We start from the raw sequence: 16,527 nt of genomic DNA on the forward strand, positions 1-16,527 counted from the left end.
CTGTCGCCCATTGGGGAGTGTGGCATTCCTCAGGCCAGGCTACAAGCAGCTGTGACAAATATTGGAAGTTGACCCTACCCCACAACTAAGGCTCATTCTCAATCTGTTTGCACAGAAATGCCTAGTGACTGTGCAACCACCCAGTCCCCCGCCTTGATTCACAGCCCCACCTCTTGCAGCTCCGGCCCTGACACACACCCTTTACATGGCTGAGCCTTGCTCACCTCCTTTCCTCTTCCAACCATTCCTGCTCCCTGGTCTGCCTGACAAAGCAAACTGCCACTTGCCATGCTGACACCATCCTTCCCTTCGCTGTAGATGGGCACCTCCTCATCTCTCTGCTTCACGGCTTCATGCCCATCTCAGCTGTGGCAGATGATCTCCACCTTCACCACAAGTTCAGTCCAAGCATCACTGCTAGGCTCAACTGCCCACATCTTGGTTGTAACAATCCCAAACATGCATTTACCAGCTGAGGCGCCAGAGGTACGAACCCCTGCCTCACCAGCATTGACCAGTACCACATGCTCCCATGCAACACGATGCAGTCACACAGCAGCACCCAGTCCTCGCCGCTGTGGCCACCTTCTTCATACACTGCCCAGGAAGCAGCCCAGCTGGCAGGCAGGCATGGCACCGTTTCAAGATACTTGAAAAGGAACACCAATAAATAAAAGTGAAGAAAATTAGAAGTACATCTACAGGTGAAAACCCTTATCCCACACCAGGAAAGTCAATACAAGCGAAGATTCTGGCTCCAGAACCCAAATATTGTCATGTTGAGTAAACAGATTTGTTTCAGAAGAGGCCCAGTGTCTGAAACCCTTACTGACTTCACCACTTTCTACAGGTAAAATGCAAAAATAATTACTGGTAACATTAACATTCTAAGTAGATATTGTTAATGTTAACAGGAAGGCTATGTAGAATATGTAAAAATAGGAACCTTTATGAGGTACGAATGCTGCCTCTCTTCCAGCTGAGAAAAAGACTGATTCACACATGGTTTTGATGCCCGAGTTATTTTTTAAGAACCTTCTGTCCAAAAGAAATAAAGTCCTCAGCCCTACAGCTGCCCAGCACAGGGAATTTCTTACAGATCTCAAATAAGAATAAGGCGATTTAAGGTGCTAGAACAGACTGAAAATGAACACCCTGTGGCAGCCCTTTCTGAAACCTTTGCCATTTGTAGTGGCAAGGGCCAAGCACCTCTCTTAGAGAAGCGGAGCAATGCACTTGGAAGGCTTTTTTTCTCCTTAAGACGCAGAAGCATAGCTCTTTCTCCATTGTAGGTTGTTGTTTTGGGGTTTTTTTTTTGGGGGGGGGGAGGCGGCAGGGTGGAATGGGGACACAGACTTGGCTGAAGATGTGCCCACCTCAAATCTTAAGCAACCAGAAAACGTCTGCCTGCAAGGACTGTCCTTCTCTCACACAGTCTTCTGCAATAATTATGTTGGTACTGTAAAACAAAATTTGGCTTTATCCTTAGAGACCTGAAATAGGAAACATGACCTTGCGCTGAGTTGAGCGTGCAAACTTTCCTACTTTCAACCCCATTTTGCCCTATTTTCATATGTCTGTTGAAAAAAGAGGACAGTCTGTAAACATCTTTTTCATAATCTAGATCATAAGGGTTGTAAAACTGAGTCTGAAGATGACTTAGATCTCATGTTTCTGCTCTCCTACTCATATAGCTTCCTTTGATTACCTACATATTTTCCTGAACTTAGAGGTAAGATTTAAAAAGAAAAAAAAAAAAATCACAACTGTTAATTATATATGAAGCCCTGGAGAGAGCAGCAGAAGTTAAATGCCGAAACAACAAACAAAGAAAAAAGAAGATTCACAAATTTTACACAAGAGTTTGGATTCAATAGAAATTTATACTTTTGCTTTCTTCCTCTAGGGTTAAAAAAGCAATTAACATTTTTAAGTACACAATTTAAAAAACAGTGTTTGATGATTGATATGTTTTCAGTCAATTTCATAAATGGCTTTAGCAAAATCAAATACCATCCCTGAAGTTACAGCAGTTCAACATTTATATGAATATATTTATATTGTAATGTTCATAAGTTACACCCTCCACTTCCCAGAATGGCCCTCTTTCATCACATAATTGATTTAAGTGTCATTTGTGAAATGTGTTGTACTCAGACACATACCTGTTTTATGATTCTAGCCAAATTCTTCTACGGAGCTTTTACAGGAATATATCAGGGTCTTAGATCTATGGCATTTTCTTAACAGGAATGCAGATGCGGTTTCTCATTGGAATGACAGCCCCATTTCCAAACTAGCCCAATCGATAACAGCCTAATGAGAGGCAACATGATCTATACCACACAACTTGTGTTACATAAATCCTAATGTGGTGCTAAAACAACAGCGAAAAAATATGTTTGGCTAGAGGCAAAAATTCAGCTCTCTTCCACTTCTTTGACTTAATGAAGAGAAACACACTTAACTAATTGCTTTGGCAGGCCAGCAGGCTCTCTTTCCTTAATAATACCATTAGGAATTCCACAAGTTTTCAGCTTCTAATATTAGGGAACTTTAATACATGCTTTTTAAAAGTGAACCTCAGGATTATTGTCCCTGTCAAAAGATGCTTTTTCTCTCACTCCCTCCCACTAGTTGCTGCATCAGGCATAACACCACACAAATATGCAACATGCAGTCTAAACTGAGCATTTCTCTGTCACAGGAAAACTTAATACTTACAGAGCACTCTGCTAATGAAAGGACATTTGGAGCAACTCTGAATTCACAAATAACAGAAAACTACCTTCCCCATATGCCTGCTTCAGGCTTGTCCCATACATCCATCTGAATTTGCTCAAAGGCACAACAGCTCTTCATTTTACAGGTCTGAGTTGTAAACATGCAGCAAAATTCCAGTTTCATATTTACAACGGAAAACAAAGAATCTAAACACCACATTGGGTCATGACTTGTCCTTCTTCACACTTAATTAGATTCCTTTTTTGGCTAGTTCAATGCTCTTTCTAGATCTAGTAATCCATAACAAAGCAACAGGCAGCCAAACATTTGAAAGATGGCTAGCTTTTGTCTTGGAGTCCACTTTAAAAAATAAAAAATAACTTGTGTAATATTTAAATAAAAGATACTACAGCTATCATCCAATTACTTTTCTCCCCTACCTCTTTTATGCAGTGTAAAATATAGCAGAAAATATAATTATCAGCTTTATACAAATGGCTGACATTCACTTTAGAATTATCAGCTTTATACAAATGGCTGACATTTACTTTAGAATAGGGACAGGGATGGGGGGCAACCAGAGATCTAAATGCGTAACCAGTAAGGATGTTAACACGCTCAGTCTAAACCCACAGCTTCCCAACACCTGCTTAGCAGACTAACTTACTATAGAAAGAGATTCAGTGAGCCAGAGAGGAACTATGCACAAACATAGAGCTCTGGACAGCAGTTTGAACAGGGCAGGCTCGGAATCAGATCACTCCCAACAGGTTTTCTTCCCCTCCAGCATGCACAGAGTCTCTGATCCGGTGAACACCTAATTCTTTTAGTCAAACTGGAAGTTCTACTGATACATTAGCAAACGCATCACTACTCTACAGCCTAGCTGTTATGGTATGCTTCACAGGAGAAAGAATTGATGGTTCAAACTCATAATGGTCATAAACTAAACAAGCCCCCCAGTCTTACACATCATTAGCCAGTGGTCCCACCACTAGATTAGAGTATTAGAGTAGCATTTAGTCAGCTCACAACCCTTCTCTTTCTGATACTGCTCCAATCTTGAAAGACAGCAGCAATCTTCAGGAAATAACTGCAGGCTGGGAAACATTGCAAGAAAGTACCTCCAGACATAGATAAGGTAAGATGCTTGGGACCAAAGAAGGGTGGAATCTAAGACAGAGCCTTGCCATCTGCACTCCCTGTTCGCCTGCAAAGGCAGCTCCGTGACTGACATACTTTACACTTAGCATGACTGTTTTTGTGGTTCGTTATAGACACTGAATGTACCCAATACATGATGCAAAGCCCTTGTACGTCATTTTGGATTCCGATATCAAGCTTGACAAAGTTTTAGGAGGTCTGACACTCACAGTAGTGCTGTGAAGTCTGTCTTGGATTAGAGTTTCTTCTATCACAGCCTCCAGAAAAACTAAAGACATGGTTGCTACAGGCATGCTAGTACATTACAAGATCTGCAATAATTGACACTTCATAGCCTCAATGACCTGCCCTGCACCTTACAAAGGAACATAGCAAAAAAAATACTGCAACTAATAAGAAAAAGTTAGGCTGGTGTTCATGTTCATGGGAAAACAATTTGCATATCAAAGTGAAAAGGCATCTTCTGATTGAAGTCTCTCTCATTCCTGGATCATCTTGTACACAGGATCTCCAACTTGAATTGTTCCAGTTTTGTCAACGGCAAAGTATCTTCCAAAGAGAGGGCTGGATTTGTATATGTGTCGCTCGGACGGATCACATAAGCGGTAACTGCAGAGAGATAGCACTTCTTTAGAATCAGTGATGAGTGAGAGGACACATGAATAGTGATGCCCTGTTTTGGTCACCATACTAGACTAAAAACTAAATAAATATTACAATTAAGAGAACCAAGCAGTTGAAATAGAGAAAAAAAAGCCTGATTGTATTCACACATCCGTGTATAATACACATACAAAAAACTTTATAAAAAGAAATGCCAAAATTGCAAAGTTAGACCTTTATATACTTTAAATACCTGTTATCCCAGGCATTCACCCTAGCAGAGATGAAAGAGACAGGGAATGTAAAGTTTGCAAGAACGAAGACAGAACTTCCTGGATTTTCTTACCATATAGAATTGCAGAAAGCAGAACGGAAGCCAACACACACAGACCTTTACACTACATTATTATGTCCCACACATACTTCAAACCACTTTTAAAACACTAGTCTAACATCTGTTGGGATCTAGCCTAAATCCACTCCCACAGCCTAAGAAGCACTGGTATTTTTACAACCTTTTCAGCGTTTCCAGGGGCTCCTTCCTGTCCAGGACCCCAGTGTCTGGGTTAACAGTTGTTAAAATACACCTGCAATGACAGACAGTGCCAAATCAATAATGGCTTCTCATTATAAATCGCTATACATATATATAAAATAACGGTCTCAAATGTTTACCTGGCACAACACACTGTCCCTTTCATCTCCACATTGCCAATAAGAATGTCCTCCCAGGTGTCCTGAGGAAAGGTAAACATTATGCACAGATTAGATACATCCACATGCAACCATTTTTCCAGAAGTGGCACAGTCATTCCTAGAAGAAGCAGTACTATTCCAGATGAGGACCTTTACTTGCATCTTCAAAATAAGTACAATTATATTATGGTCCTATTTTAAGAAAAACCCTATAGTCACTGCATTCCTCCAATTCAGGACCCACCAGTAATTATATCTGGAAAGAAAGACATACAAATAATAAATCCCATTCTGCAGTATGCACTTGTCTGAACCTAAAGCAAGCTTATTCTTACTGTACATGTGATAATCTGATCTGTGACCTCCGGTAAGTCACCATTTTTGGAGGAAGGAAATTTTTAGTGGAAGTAAGTTTTCATTTCTCATCTAACACAAGCTTCCTATCGCAATCCTTCTTGGAAAACAAAAACCATTTGCATTTTAGGAACTTCTTAGATTTGGGAATTTATCAGATCTATCCAGAGCAAATGCTTTGGAAAAATGGCAACATGACATAAAAACACTTAAGAGCCACCATCACTGGTTCACTTCAGATACCTTCCTGGATAGTGCTTTCTGAACTACCAGAATATTGTCAGAGATGCAGCGATAGACTGCAGTACTGCAAGGGTCAGTTTTACTCTTGTGCCAAAGGCTATAAAAGATCATGCTGTCAATTTACAAATTGTTCATTTGTATCATTAATTGATCAGTTATAGCATGCATAGCGTTCCCTACTTTACACTTCAAGACGAGCTTTCAGTAGCAGCCTGTCATTTAAATACACTATCCTTTGCCAAGCTAAATCAGCATTCCGAGACCTGACTCCTCCCTCAATGTTTCACATGCACTGAGTGAGCAGAAACTGTATCTCTCTGGTAGCCAGCTGTAAAAAAAAAAAAATAAATAAATAAAAAAAAAAATAGCAGCTTTCCTCATCCTTGCAGGCACCATCATGCAAGGAACTGAGTTAAAAAGAAACATAACCAAGTCTTCAAAAAGACATCTAAGACAGTTATTTTACCTCCTCAAAAGCACTGCAATCTGTCACAAGAATATTTGGCCTGAAGTTCTGTATCTTAACTTTCTTCTCCAGCCTGGTGTTTAGGTCTTCCAGTGAAGCTTCTGAGATGATCAAGACTGGGCTACAGTCCGGATAGGCAACCTACACAAACAAACACAAACAAATCCTAAGGTTGCTGTAAGAGCACAGGAGCAAAGTTACTGAATAGCAAAAGAACAGATATGTTGGAAACAGTGGCCTGACTGTAGGCTGCTGCATTCAGGTTTTACTTTTCCTGGAAGTAGGTTAACAAGTAAAACAACATGCCTTTTCCTATTTCAGTAGCCACAGCAAGTTTCATTTGCTCAAATTGTAAAATTAAACTTTTACTTATAGAATTAAACCAAAATTATGTAAGCTACCACAACTTATTACAGAAAAATAATGTATGCATGCCCTAGACATTTATTCTAGGTGTTAGAGGCCAAATTGCAACTGTCCATTTGTCAGTCTAAGTTCGCTTGGAAGCGGGAGGGCTGCCATTTTAGCAAACAAGGCTAATGAACAATATAAAAAGAAAACTCCTATATATGCTAGTTCCACAGAAAAAAAAAATGAAATTATGGCAAGAACTTTAGTTTAGCTCTCCTCCTGTATTTCTCTTATATTATCCTTTCCCCCCAGCCCTTGTACATGCCTTTACAACCACAAGAAGAAGAGTGTTGAAATAACTATACAAACAGTTCTGCCGTCTTTTCACGCTAGGATTCCTGAACGTCACCCCTCCTAATCTGATATCCCTTTTGCTGAAACCTAGTCTTCTGTATTGGTCTCAGTGCCCTTATATAATATGTATAGCAGTCCATAATTGAATATACCTTCTTCTCTTTGTGCAACAGCAATCAAAACACTAATGCCTTATAGATAATAATATCACATCGGTAAGGCAAGGTATTCACAATTTACATTCGCTTAAAAAACTTACACTCATCAGGTACAGTTCAAACCATCTCCACAAGAGAGAGTTGTTCAGACAAAGAGAAGGGTATCAGGGGCTCCAATGATAAGAGGACGTCTGAGCAAAACATCTCCTTTCCCTATCTGCATTAACTTTCTCTAGTATCACACCTTCAAGCCTCTTCCCACAGCAACAGAGAGAGAAGAAACCTCTGTAACCTTCTTTGAATTTTAATTCCTAGGCCCACAGCTATAGAGCCCTGGGTTAAGCATTGTTCCTTTAAACAAAATACGAGGTAACACAACTCATATCAGTACATTCCTAGACCTAACAAGGAATATGGAACAGAGGTTTTCTACGCAACTAACGTTTTTCTATTTACTGAGGCACAAAAGGAATGCTATTCTGCAATGTAATAGTTCCTCTTCAAATATCAGTATCTGACTCTTTAGCTGAGAATGGTCAACAGGTCAGAAGAGATTTAAAGTAAAATTTAAGCAAGTCATATCATCATAGAAAAGGAGAATATCCATGTAGTTTAAGCACGTGACTACACACCTTGCTAAACTGGGCTCAATCACCAATGACGGAATGGGTAGGTTTCAGTGGGTGGGTGGCAAACCATTAAAAAAGTACTTCTGCAGAAAAGAACACTCATTTACCTCATCTGTGGTTCGGAAAAGGTTTATTACGTCCTTTGACTTTCTTGGCACCATGGAGGGCTCAAAGTGCACCAGCCGATACGGTTCTGAATTCAGGAAAGTGGTGATCCACTGAGCCACTTCATCTCCACAGTCCCTGCCTTGGATATCCAGTCCAAACAGCCTGAGGGATCACAAGACGCATCAGCTAGTTAGTTGGAAAGCCAAAGGCTCAAGTGTGCTTATTATTCAAAGGCAAACAACTTGTTTCAAAGTAGCAGCAAGATACAGTAAACAAACTGCCTGAATTATAACAAGGTGGAAGTTGGTTTCTGAATTTGGCACAAGGCTCATTCCCAGTGCGCAATCTCCTTATGGTCACCTTGTTTTGGAAGCTAAGTAACATGGACATGGCTGGACAATACCAGCTGGTGAAAGAATGAGCCATGAAACAGCCTTTAGGTGCTAACTGTCACATTAATGACCAGTAACAAACCTGTTTGCCATACTTTCAACCAAAAAAAGGGTCTACTCTTGCATTTGCACACGACTGCAACACCAAAGGATTTCTACTCAGAAATGAACTGAAAGGTAATTAATTTCAGAAAATGAACAGCAGTTCATGACGTTAGTAACTGTAATTGACATTTACAAATGTTACTAATTGTAAATGTCCCTAATTGTTAGGGAAGCTTTCCTTCAGATTTTAGTGCTGTAAAAATTTACCCAGAGCTGAGTGAAACTCTTAAGCTCAAACTTAAGGTACAGAGCTATTCCATATGCTAAAAGAGGTTAAAGATTTATAACTGAAGCAAAGTCCACAGGGCATAGAAAGCCACTGGCAGCAGAATACAAACATGTTTACGCAAGGAACGCTTTCCTGGCAAGAAAAAGTAATCTCAACTCAATCTTCCAATAAACTTCAACACCAGTCATGAATAGTTTTATTACTCTCTTCAAAGTAACGATTTTGACCCAAATGCACTGCACTTTCTTCTACCTCTGCAATCATACCTGGGACAGCTTAAAGCACAGAGAACACCTAGCCTGAGCCCACATCCTAGGGAGCCCTCCTTTACTCATATGGGGGAAGAGATGAATCATTAGGGTGCTGACAGCAACATCGCCGTTCTGTTTGCTGGGATCTTAGTATCAACTCTGTGGCACAGGTAGGGACTAAATGCCATTGCCTCAGACAGCATTCAACTGCCTATCCCTTCCTTCCGTTCTCTCAGTCCCTGTGTGCCTTCTGAGTACAGAGGTGAAGGCCTTACTGCTTCCAACACTACTGTCTTCCACCCATGATGCAGATCTATCCTCAGCACTCAGTATAGGTATCCATGGGCATAGATCATGCAATTTAAGTATTGCAACATATACTGACAAAGAGCACAAATGAAGAACACGAGGGTTCTTAACCAGAGGGCTATAAAAACCCCTCCAATATTTGCACAAATAGAAACTGTGCCTGCACAATGGCTTCAGTCCTACATTTGACTCCCCCAAACACAGGATTTTTAAATATACACATAAAATCTGCAACTGGACATACTAGTTTTAAAGATGAGCATCTGCACAGCCTTTTGCAGCTAGACGCACTATTGGACTGCCTTAGGTCCAAACTACTGGGCAGGAGCCAGCACCAATCTGAAGGCATCATGCTCACCCAGCAGTGGAATAAACACAAGTCTGTGCAGAGGGCCTTGCCAGCAGAACGTACTGTGTAGTAAGAGAGCTACTGCCACGCACAAGCCAGAAGGGAAAAATCTCAGAACAAAAGTCAAATCTTCAATTGCCTGAATACAGTACTATTCCCAAACCTCATTCGCACTAATAGCTGAATGGGTCAGAAAGAATCAGCCTTGAGCTGACAGCTGGCAAGTTGTTTAAGCACAGCAGAGTCATACAAACCCTCAGGATTCCTCCTGAAAAGTACCAGGCAATGTTTAACTATGGGTATTGCTCATTTCACATCCTATGACACCACCTACAATACCAGACAACTTGGTAATCTTTAATAGTCCACTTATAGGCATCTAACTTTTGCTTATTTGCATCCCCAAATTCTAGCAATTTTAAAACCAAAGAGTGCAATCTTTTATTAAGGGGAAGAAAGAAGAAAATTAAGAGAAAAACAAGTCACTGAGATCTAAAATTGGAAAATCCAACATAATTTTTTCATTACTGAAATGCATTTAGTCTATTTAAATATTTTTTTCTAATGGCACAACAAATTTTAGAAAGGTAACATCTTGAAAACCATGGTTTTGTAGTGTATGTGCCATTAGCTAACATATACACATTATAGACATATTTTTAAGATTGTCCTATTTCTCCACGAGAAATGCTATCATTTGTAACTTGCACATGGCTTGTATAAACAGAGATACTGAGCTATGCTGATCAAGAGTTTCCACAGCAACAGATTTATGCTAAAAGCTAGCGAACGCAGTTCCTTTCCAGCAGTCTTTTAATTATAGCAGCTAGTACATTAACCTGCTCTGCTACCCAAAGGAGAAACACCTACCGCTATCTTTGTAGGGGCTAACACCATTTACAGTTACTAAATAATCTTACATATTAATTGACTTTTTAAGAGAGAAAAGGTTTTCTGCTTCCCTTTTTCAGTTCTCCAGCATGGGCTTCAATATGTGGATGAAATAACTAGGCTCACACACAGGTAAATGACTACATTTGTAACCCATTCACCTGAAACCCCTTTGAGATAGAGCCTACAGGGAATGACTTGCTCTCTGGGGATACCCATCTTTCCCCTGTGATCACAGGGTGAGCCTCAGGCAACCAAATTACTAATTTAGGCATCTCAGTTAAACACCTGCAGACAGGAGTGCGGGAATCTAAACCCTGACATCTCAACAATTCCACCTGGCCAGTGTGTATCCAAAAACATTGATGCATATATACTAGTTGTGACCAAGAAATATCAATATGCACAACTGAGGCTCTGAGATGCAATTGCTTACCCAAGCAAAAATGAAAATACTAGAAGTAAACACAAACGAGTGCACATGACAGTCCATAAAGACTGAAGATCACAGTTCATTTGGCAGGTGTATAATGTACGTTTTTTTAATATTGCATCATCTTTTCCTCAGATTTGTTTTCACCAGTGTTCAGCAAATTAAAACTAGACCTTTCATTATGACAATCAATCCTGGCCTCCCATATAACACACAGCAGAGAATTTCACAGAATGGTTTGGGTTGGAAAGGACCTTTAAAGACCATCTAGTCCAACTCCCCTGCCACAGGCAGGGACCCCTTTCACTAGACCATGTTGTTCAAAGCCCCATCCAGCCTGGCCGTGAACATGTCCAATGATGAGGCCTCCACAACTTCCCTGGGCAACCTGTTCCAGTGTCTCACCATTCTCATTGTAAAAAATTTCTTCCTTATGTCTAATCTAAACCTACCCTCTTTTAGTTTAAAACTGTTGCCTCTTGCCCTGTCGCTACAGGCCCTGGTCTGAAGTCTCTCTCCATTATGCAGATGGGGAGACAGACCCACCACAGGAAAGAAGCAGAAGCACTCAACTTTCACCCTCCAACTTCTGCATAAGAAAACGGAAACCATCACAGAGTCTTGAAAACCAAAGCACATAAGTGAGAGACGGTATTTAGAGAGATGGGAGGGAACGAAACCCTTCCTCAGTACCTGCAGTTCCGCACGGGGTTTTTCCTGGGGAGCTTTACCGGCACGCACAGCATCTTCATTTCTGGGGCCTCCAAGGTCAAGTGCCCGTTTTCACAGCTGACAGAAATGAGGACCAGCCGCGGCTCCTGCCGAGCTGTAACCATGTGCCCATCTTCCTTGGTCACAAGCCAAAACCTGTAGCGTGACGGCGGGGGGAGGGGGAACAGAAACGCGTTTCCAACAAGGTCGAGAGGCCGACACCGAGCACAGGCCTCCCCCGCCCCAGCGCCCCCCTCCCCTTTCCCCCGGCCGCCCCGGTATGACAAGGTGCCTCTTGAAGAAAACCCCTAACAAAGGCGGAGCCGGAGGGGAGGCCCGGCCGCAGCTGTGGCCGGCCGGGAGCACGGCGCCCACCTCGCCCCGCTGCCCGCCCCCGCCGTTACCTGTCCCGCAGCTCCCCGCTCCGCAGCCCCATGGGCGTCACCTGCGCCCGCCGCACCGCCACCCCCCGGCACGACTTCACCGGGTACACGAAGAGGCTCAACACCGTCCCCACCCGCTGCAGGCGGCGGCGGCGGCGGCGTCCCGCCGCCCACCTCCACCCGCCGGCCCACCGCCAGGCTCCCAGCACGGCGCCCAGCGCCAGCAGCGCCGCCGCCCCCCCCCATAGCCAGCCCGGCCGCGCCGCCCGCAGCGAGAGGCCCAGCGCGCCCCGCGCCCCGCTCATGGCGACTGGGCCCCGGCGCTGGCGCGGCGCCTGAAGGGGCCGGGGCCGGGGCCGGGGGCGGGCCGAGGGCCGGCGGCCGCCCCGCTTGCGCTCCGGCCCCGGCGCCTAACGGGCCTGGCTGCGGGGGTTTCCCCGGCACCTTCCCGCTGCACCCGGCAGAGGCCTCCGCGGGGACGAGAGCCGTGGTGGAAGGAAGAGTGCGGTGGTTTTGAGTGCACGCTGCCAGTGCAGGCGGCAAATGCGTTTCTTTTAATATCTGGGCTTTTATGAAATGCAACGGGGCAGGAAAAGTATGAACACGAGTACGTGAAATTCAGCCGTTTGGGTGAGAAGGGGGGAAACCGGTGGCTGGAAGCAAAGCGCTGGTGTGGGGGGCAGGAAATGGCGGCGGCTGAGGCTGGGGTGGGGGTGCCCTGCCGTTTGGCCGCCTTGGGGCGTCTGCCCGTACCAAACTCGTGAGAGCCCCTCCGAGAGCTTCCCTCTCATCAGCACGGTCACAGGAAATCACAGAATGGTCAGGGTTGGAAGGGATCTTCAGGGATCATCTAGTCCACCCGCCCTGCCAGAGCAGGGTCACCTAGAGCAGGTCGCACAGGAACGCGCTCAGATGGGTTTTGAATGTCTCCAGAGAAGGTGACTCCACAACCTCTCTGGGCATCCTGTTCCTGTGCTGGGGGAAGTCACTGTGGGACACCTGGCTGCGAGGCAACTATAACATCATGGAACAGGCTGGAGTGGCAAACGCCAGTATCCTCACGGGCAAAGCAGGAGCCTTGGCTGCTGGTTTCCCTCCAGCTCCCCTGTTCAGGCTTGCAGGGATCTGCAGGTCGAACGCAGAAATTGATAATTTTAGGATCAGTGTGCCAAGGCCAAAGTCCCAGCAGGCAGAAGGCAGGGAAGTTGGGTATTGGGCATTTCTGAGAGATTCGGACAGCCCGGCCACGATGGATTACTGAAAGGAATACTTCAACGGCATCCTGGTGGATGGGAACACTGAAGGTGTGGCTGTGGTGGGCCTCTCTCACAACAAGCACGTGGGCAACCAAGCCAGGAGGTCTCCTCACAGCCCTCTGGGCTCAAGAAGTGGGCTTGATCACAGACTAGGATCGGACAACATTCCTGCTAACGGGAATCACCATAGCTGGCAAAAAGTGCAGTGTGATTCGTGACAACCCGCTGGTGGATGAAAACTACATGATATATGTCAGAAGCAAAGGCAGTGACAGCAGATCCATCTGTGTGGGCAAGACCCCCAAGGCCCTGATCGTCTTCACGGGCAAGAAGGGAGTCCACAGAGGAGCCCTCTACCAAAAGGTGCACGATATGATTGTGGGCATGAAAGCATGAAGCAAATAGTGCCAAAGAGACAACTTCTGCCTGAGCACAGGGGCACAGTCTTTGCTGTAGCAGAGAAGGGAAATAAACCTAATTTTGTTGCACATGTCTTTGCCTGCTTCTTTCAGGTGGGGGCACTGCTGGGCAGGCAGCAGTGCTGGGACACTTCATAGTCTACCTCACCAGCTGTGCTGCAGAAGGGAGTAATACCTACAGTCCTCATCAAGACGCTCGGTATCACTTGAGTGTTCTCCCGGCCACCTTGGGAAGTTGCTCCCTGTTATTATACCAGCTGATTTTGGGGTGAAGGACTCTGATAACATCAGCTTTGGGAAAGGGCGGCAGGGAGGGCAATTAATTCCTTTCCCCTCTTTTTCATCATTCACTGTTTAAATCATGCCGTAATGCCATTCGTGGTTTTTGAGACCTAAGCAGGACTTACTGTGTATTTTTAATTTGCCCCTGGAACAAGCCTGGTTTGTTCTGGAGATTAACTGTTGATCAGCAGAGCCTTGTGCTGCTGTTGGACTGTGTGGGAGGCACGTGCAGAGATAGTCTGCCACCTGCTCACCTTCCTTATCATTTGAAACCCCTTCTTACTCTACTTTACTGAGCAAATTAGTTTTTTTTTTTACAATGTAAGTTACCTGTCTTGCATCCATGGCACGGGGATCATCTGAAGGTTGTTTCCTTTCCATCCTGCCCTGTCACACTGTCTGGCCTCAAGATCATGGGTCCCTGAAAGCCCCTCAGGATACCCATGGGGGGAGGACACGGAGTTGTGCTGAGCGATGCAGATTTCCTCCTCCGTTCACCGGTACAGCCCTCCCCTCCTGCTCCTGCTTGTAACCCTAAGCGGCCAATCTAAAACGGGGCAGAACTGGTGTACTGGAGATGGGACTGACGCAGGGGAGACTCAAGGGGTATCTCCAGCAGGGCCAATCTCCTCACACATGGGCTTTCCTTGCTCCACTGCTCCCGGCAGCTGTGGCAGCTGTGGCAGCTGCCTGGCAGCAAGCCTGAATCTACCACATGCCACCCTACTGAAGCACAGGCGGGCTGTGACCACTCACCCACGGTGAAGCACCCTGTCCTCCATACCCCTGGAACCCCGCCAGCATTGTGCCATTGTGCACCTAAACCATAGGTGCTAAACTGCTTGGTCTGGCTTGACCAGACCTCCCCCGCCACCTTCAAATTGTTGACCCACTGAGTCAAAAAGAATTAGTCGTGATGACTTTTATGACTCTGCCACAGACACGACAGGGGAGCCAGCCCTGCTGAGCAGACTGAGAGCCCTCGCATGCTCTGTGATAACGGTTAATCTTCTCATTTAACATGGAGTCAATATTTTGTAACTTAACTGAAGTCACACAGAGATCTTTAATCTGCAATTGCACCCACAGGAGCAGAAAAACACTGTAAGGGGAACCAGGCATCTAATGTATTAGGAAATGTTCAACAACACTGCAATGACTGTCTAATTAGTGAGCACTGTCTGATAAGCAGTGCTTACAAGCATGAATAAAAACAAATTAATGTAAGTACTAAAGGGGTAAAACCACAAAAACGCAAACTGTTTTTAGAATCTGGCAATAAAAGCAATGTATCAAATGCAATAAATGAAAAAAAAAATATTTATGCTGGCCACAAGTTTTTTAAAGCTCATGGGCATTCCTGCCAAACATTGATGCTTATTTTGACAAGCTTAAGGCAAAAATGAGTAACTATATCTCTTGTGATTTCTCAAGCACTGGTAGTATTCTCTGCTGTGCAAATTACAAAATGCAGAAAGCTTTTGCCCTCTGAACTTCAGTCTATGAAGCATCAAAATGACAGGATTTGGAATAAGAGGAAAAAATTTGGGGTGATTTACTGCTTGTTCCCTTCTTCTGCGTGCCAGAGAAAATAGGTCTGGAGTGTATTTATACTTTACCAGCATGAGAATTTGGATAAGTATGGACCTATACAGTGTGATGGTGTTGTGAATAGATACAGCTCTTCCTTAGCTATACATTAGGGGAATCACAATGGTGTGCAAAACCAGATTCTTTCAGTTTGAAGGATTTGTTAACTAAATTCAGAAATAACTGATCTTTGCTAACAATTGCATATTAATTTAGAGAAAATATGATTTCTAAATCCAAGCAGGACCTTAAACTTTTATTCCCTAAATCTACCAGCCAGGAGCCTAAGGAGATTTTGTTCAGACCAGCCCCGAAAAGCAGCTGTAACATTCAGCCCTGACTCTTCTTGCAGACTACGGCGTGAAGGAGCTGAAAGAGGACTAACAGAAGGCGGCAGCATCTGCATAATCTCTGCTCTCCTGCTATGATACAAGGAACGTAAAATTAGAAGTAGCTGCAGAGAGCTTGGTTGTGGCTTAACGTTTCAGGTCTAAGATTGCAGCCTCTTCACCCATACACCAGGCACCTCCCAAAAAGCCTCCAGTAAATAGCTTGACTGGCACATTTGTTTAATCCTCCATCCCAGGCACACCTGTGCTTACCTAGGAGCCACCAACTCCTCCTGCTGTAAAGCAACGGGAATAGAGCCCTTCAGACAAAATGTAGGTACTGTGTTTCTTACAATACACAGCCTCTTGTGCAACAGGGATTGTATTTGCCGTAGCCATAGCTGGCACGGGAAACCTGCACGTAAAAGGAAATGACCGCTTTTTCAATTGCTTATAACTTCATCCAACTTCAGGACAGTTGCGCTGAAATTCTCTCCACCAGGTCCTTGCCTCAGGCTGCTCAAAATGCGTCTGATCGGATGGAGGATTTGCAGTGTCAAATCCCACAGCAAACTGGGGCCAGGCTCGCTTGGTCGTGGAAGCAGGCGATGCTGGCATACCTTGGAAAAGCACGTTGTCAGCTCAGTAGCATCCACGTGACAAATTTTCTGGTGGAACAAATTTTGTGGAAAAAGTAATGACGTATCTGCCTTCAGATGGAGTGGGCAATTGGAGATAATTCTTCCAG

General features: G+C 44.3%; 1 protein-coding gene across 1 annotated transcript; it reads right to left on the minus strand.

Annotated features, from left to right (window-relative positions):
* Positions 1–1,724: 1,724 nt before the first annotated feature.
* Positions 1,725–12,208, minus strand: MTARC2 (mitochondrial amidoxime reducing component 2; the record flags this gene model as incomplete). The annotated part of the gene is made up of 7 exons (XM_082480810.1): positions 1,725–4,497; positions 5,007–5,078; positions 5,167–5,228; positions 6,251–6,391; positions 7,850–8,012; positions 11,503–11,676; positions 11,925–12,208. The coding sequence occupies 7 exons, from the start codon at positions 12,206–12,208 to the stop codon at positions 4,368–4,370; spliced, it is 1,026 nt and encodes a 341-aa protein (XP_082336936.1). The 3' UTR covers positions 1,725–4,367.
* Between the last annotated feature and the right edge of the window lie 4,319 nt (positions 12,209–16,527).

Source organism: Vanellus vanellus (genome assembly GCF_965231255.1).
Source record: "Vanellus vanellus genome assembly, chromosome: 3".
In the NCBI taxonomy this organism is placed as follows: domain Eukaryota; kingdom Metazoa; phylum Chordata; class Aves; order Charadriiformes; family Charadriidae; genus Vanellus; species Vanellus vanellus.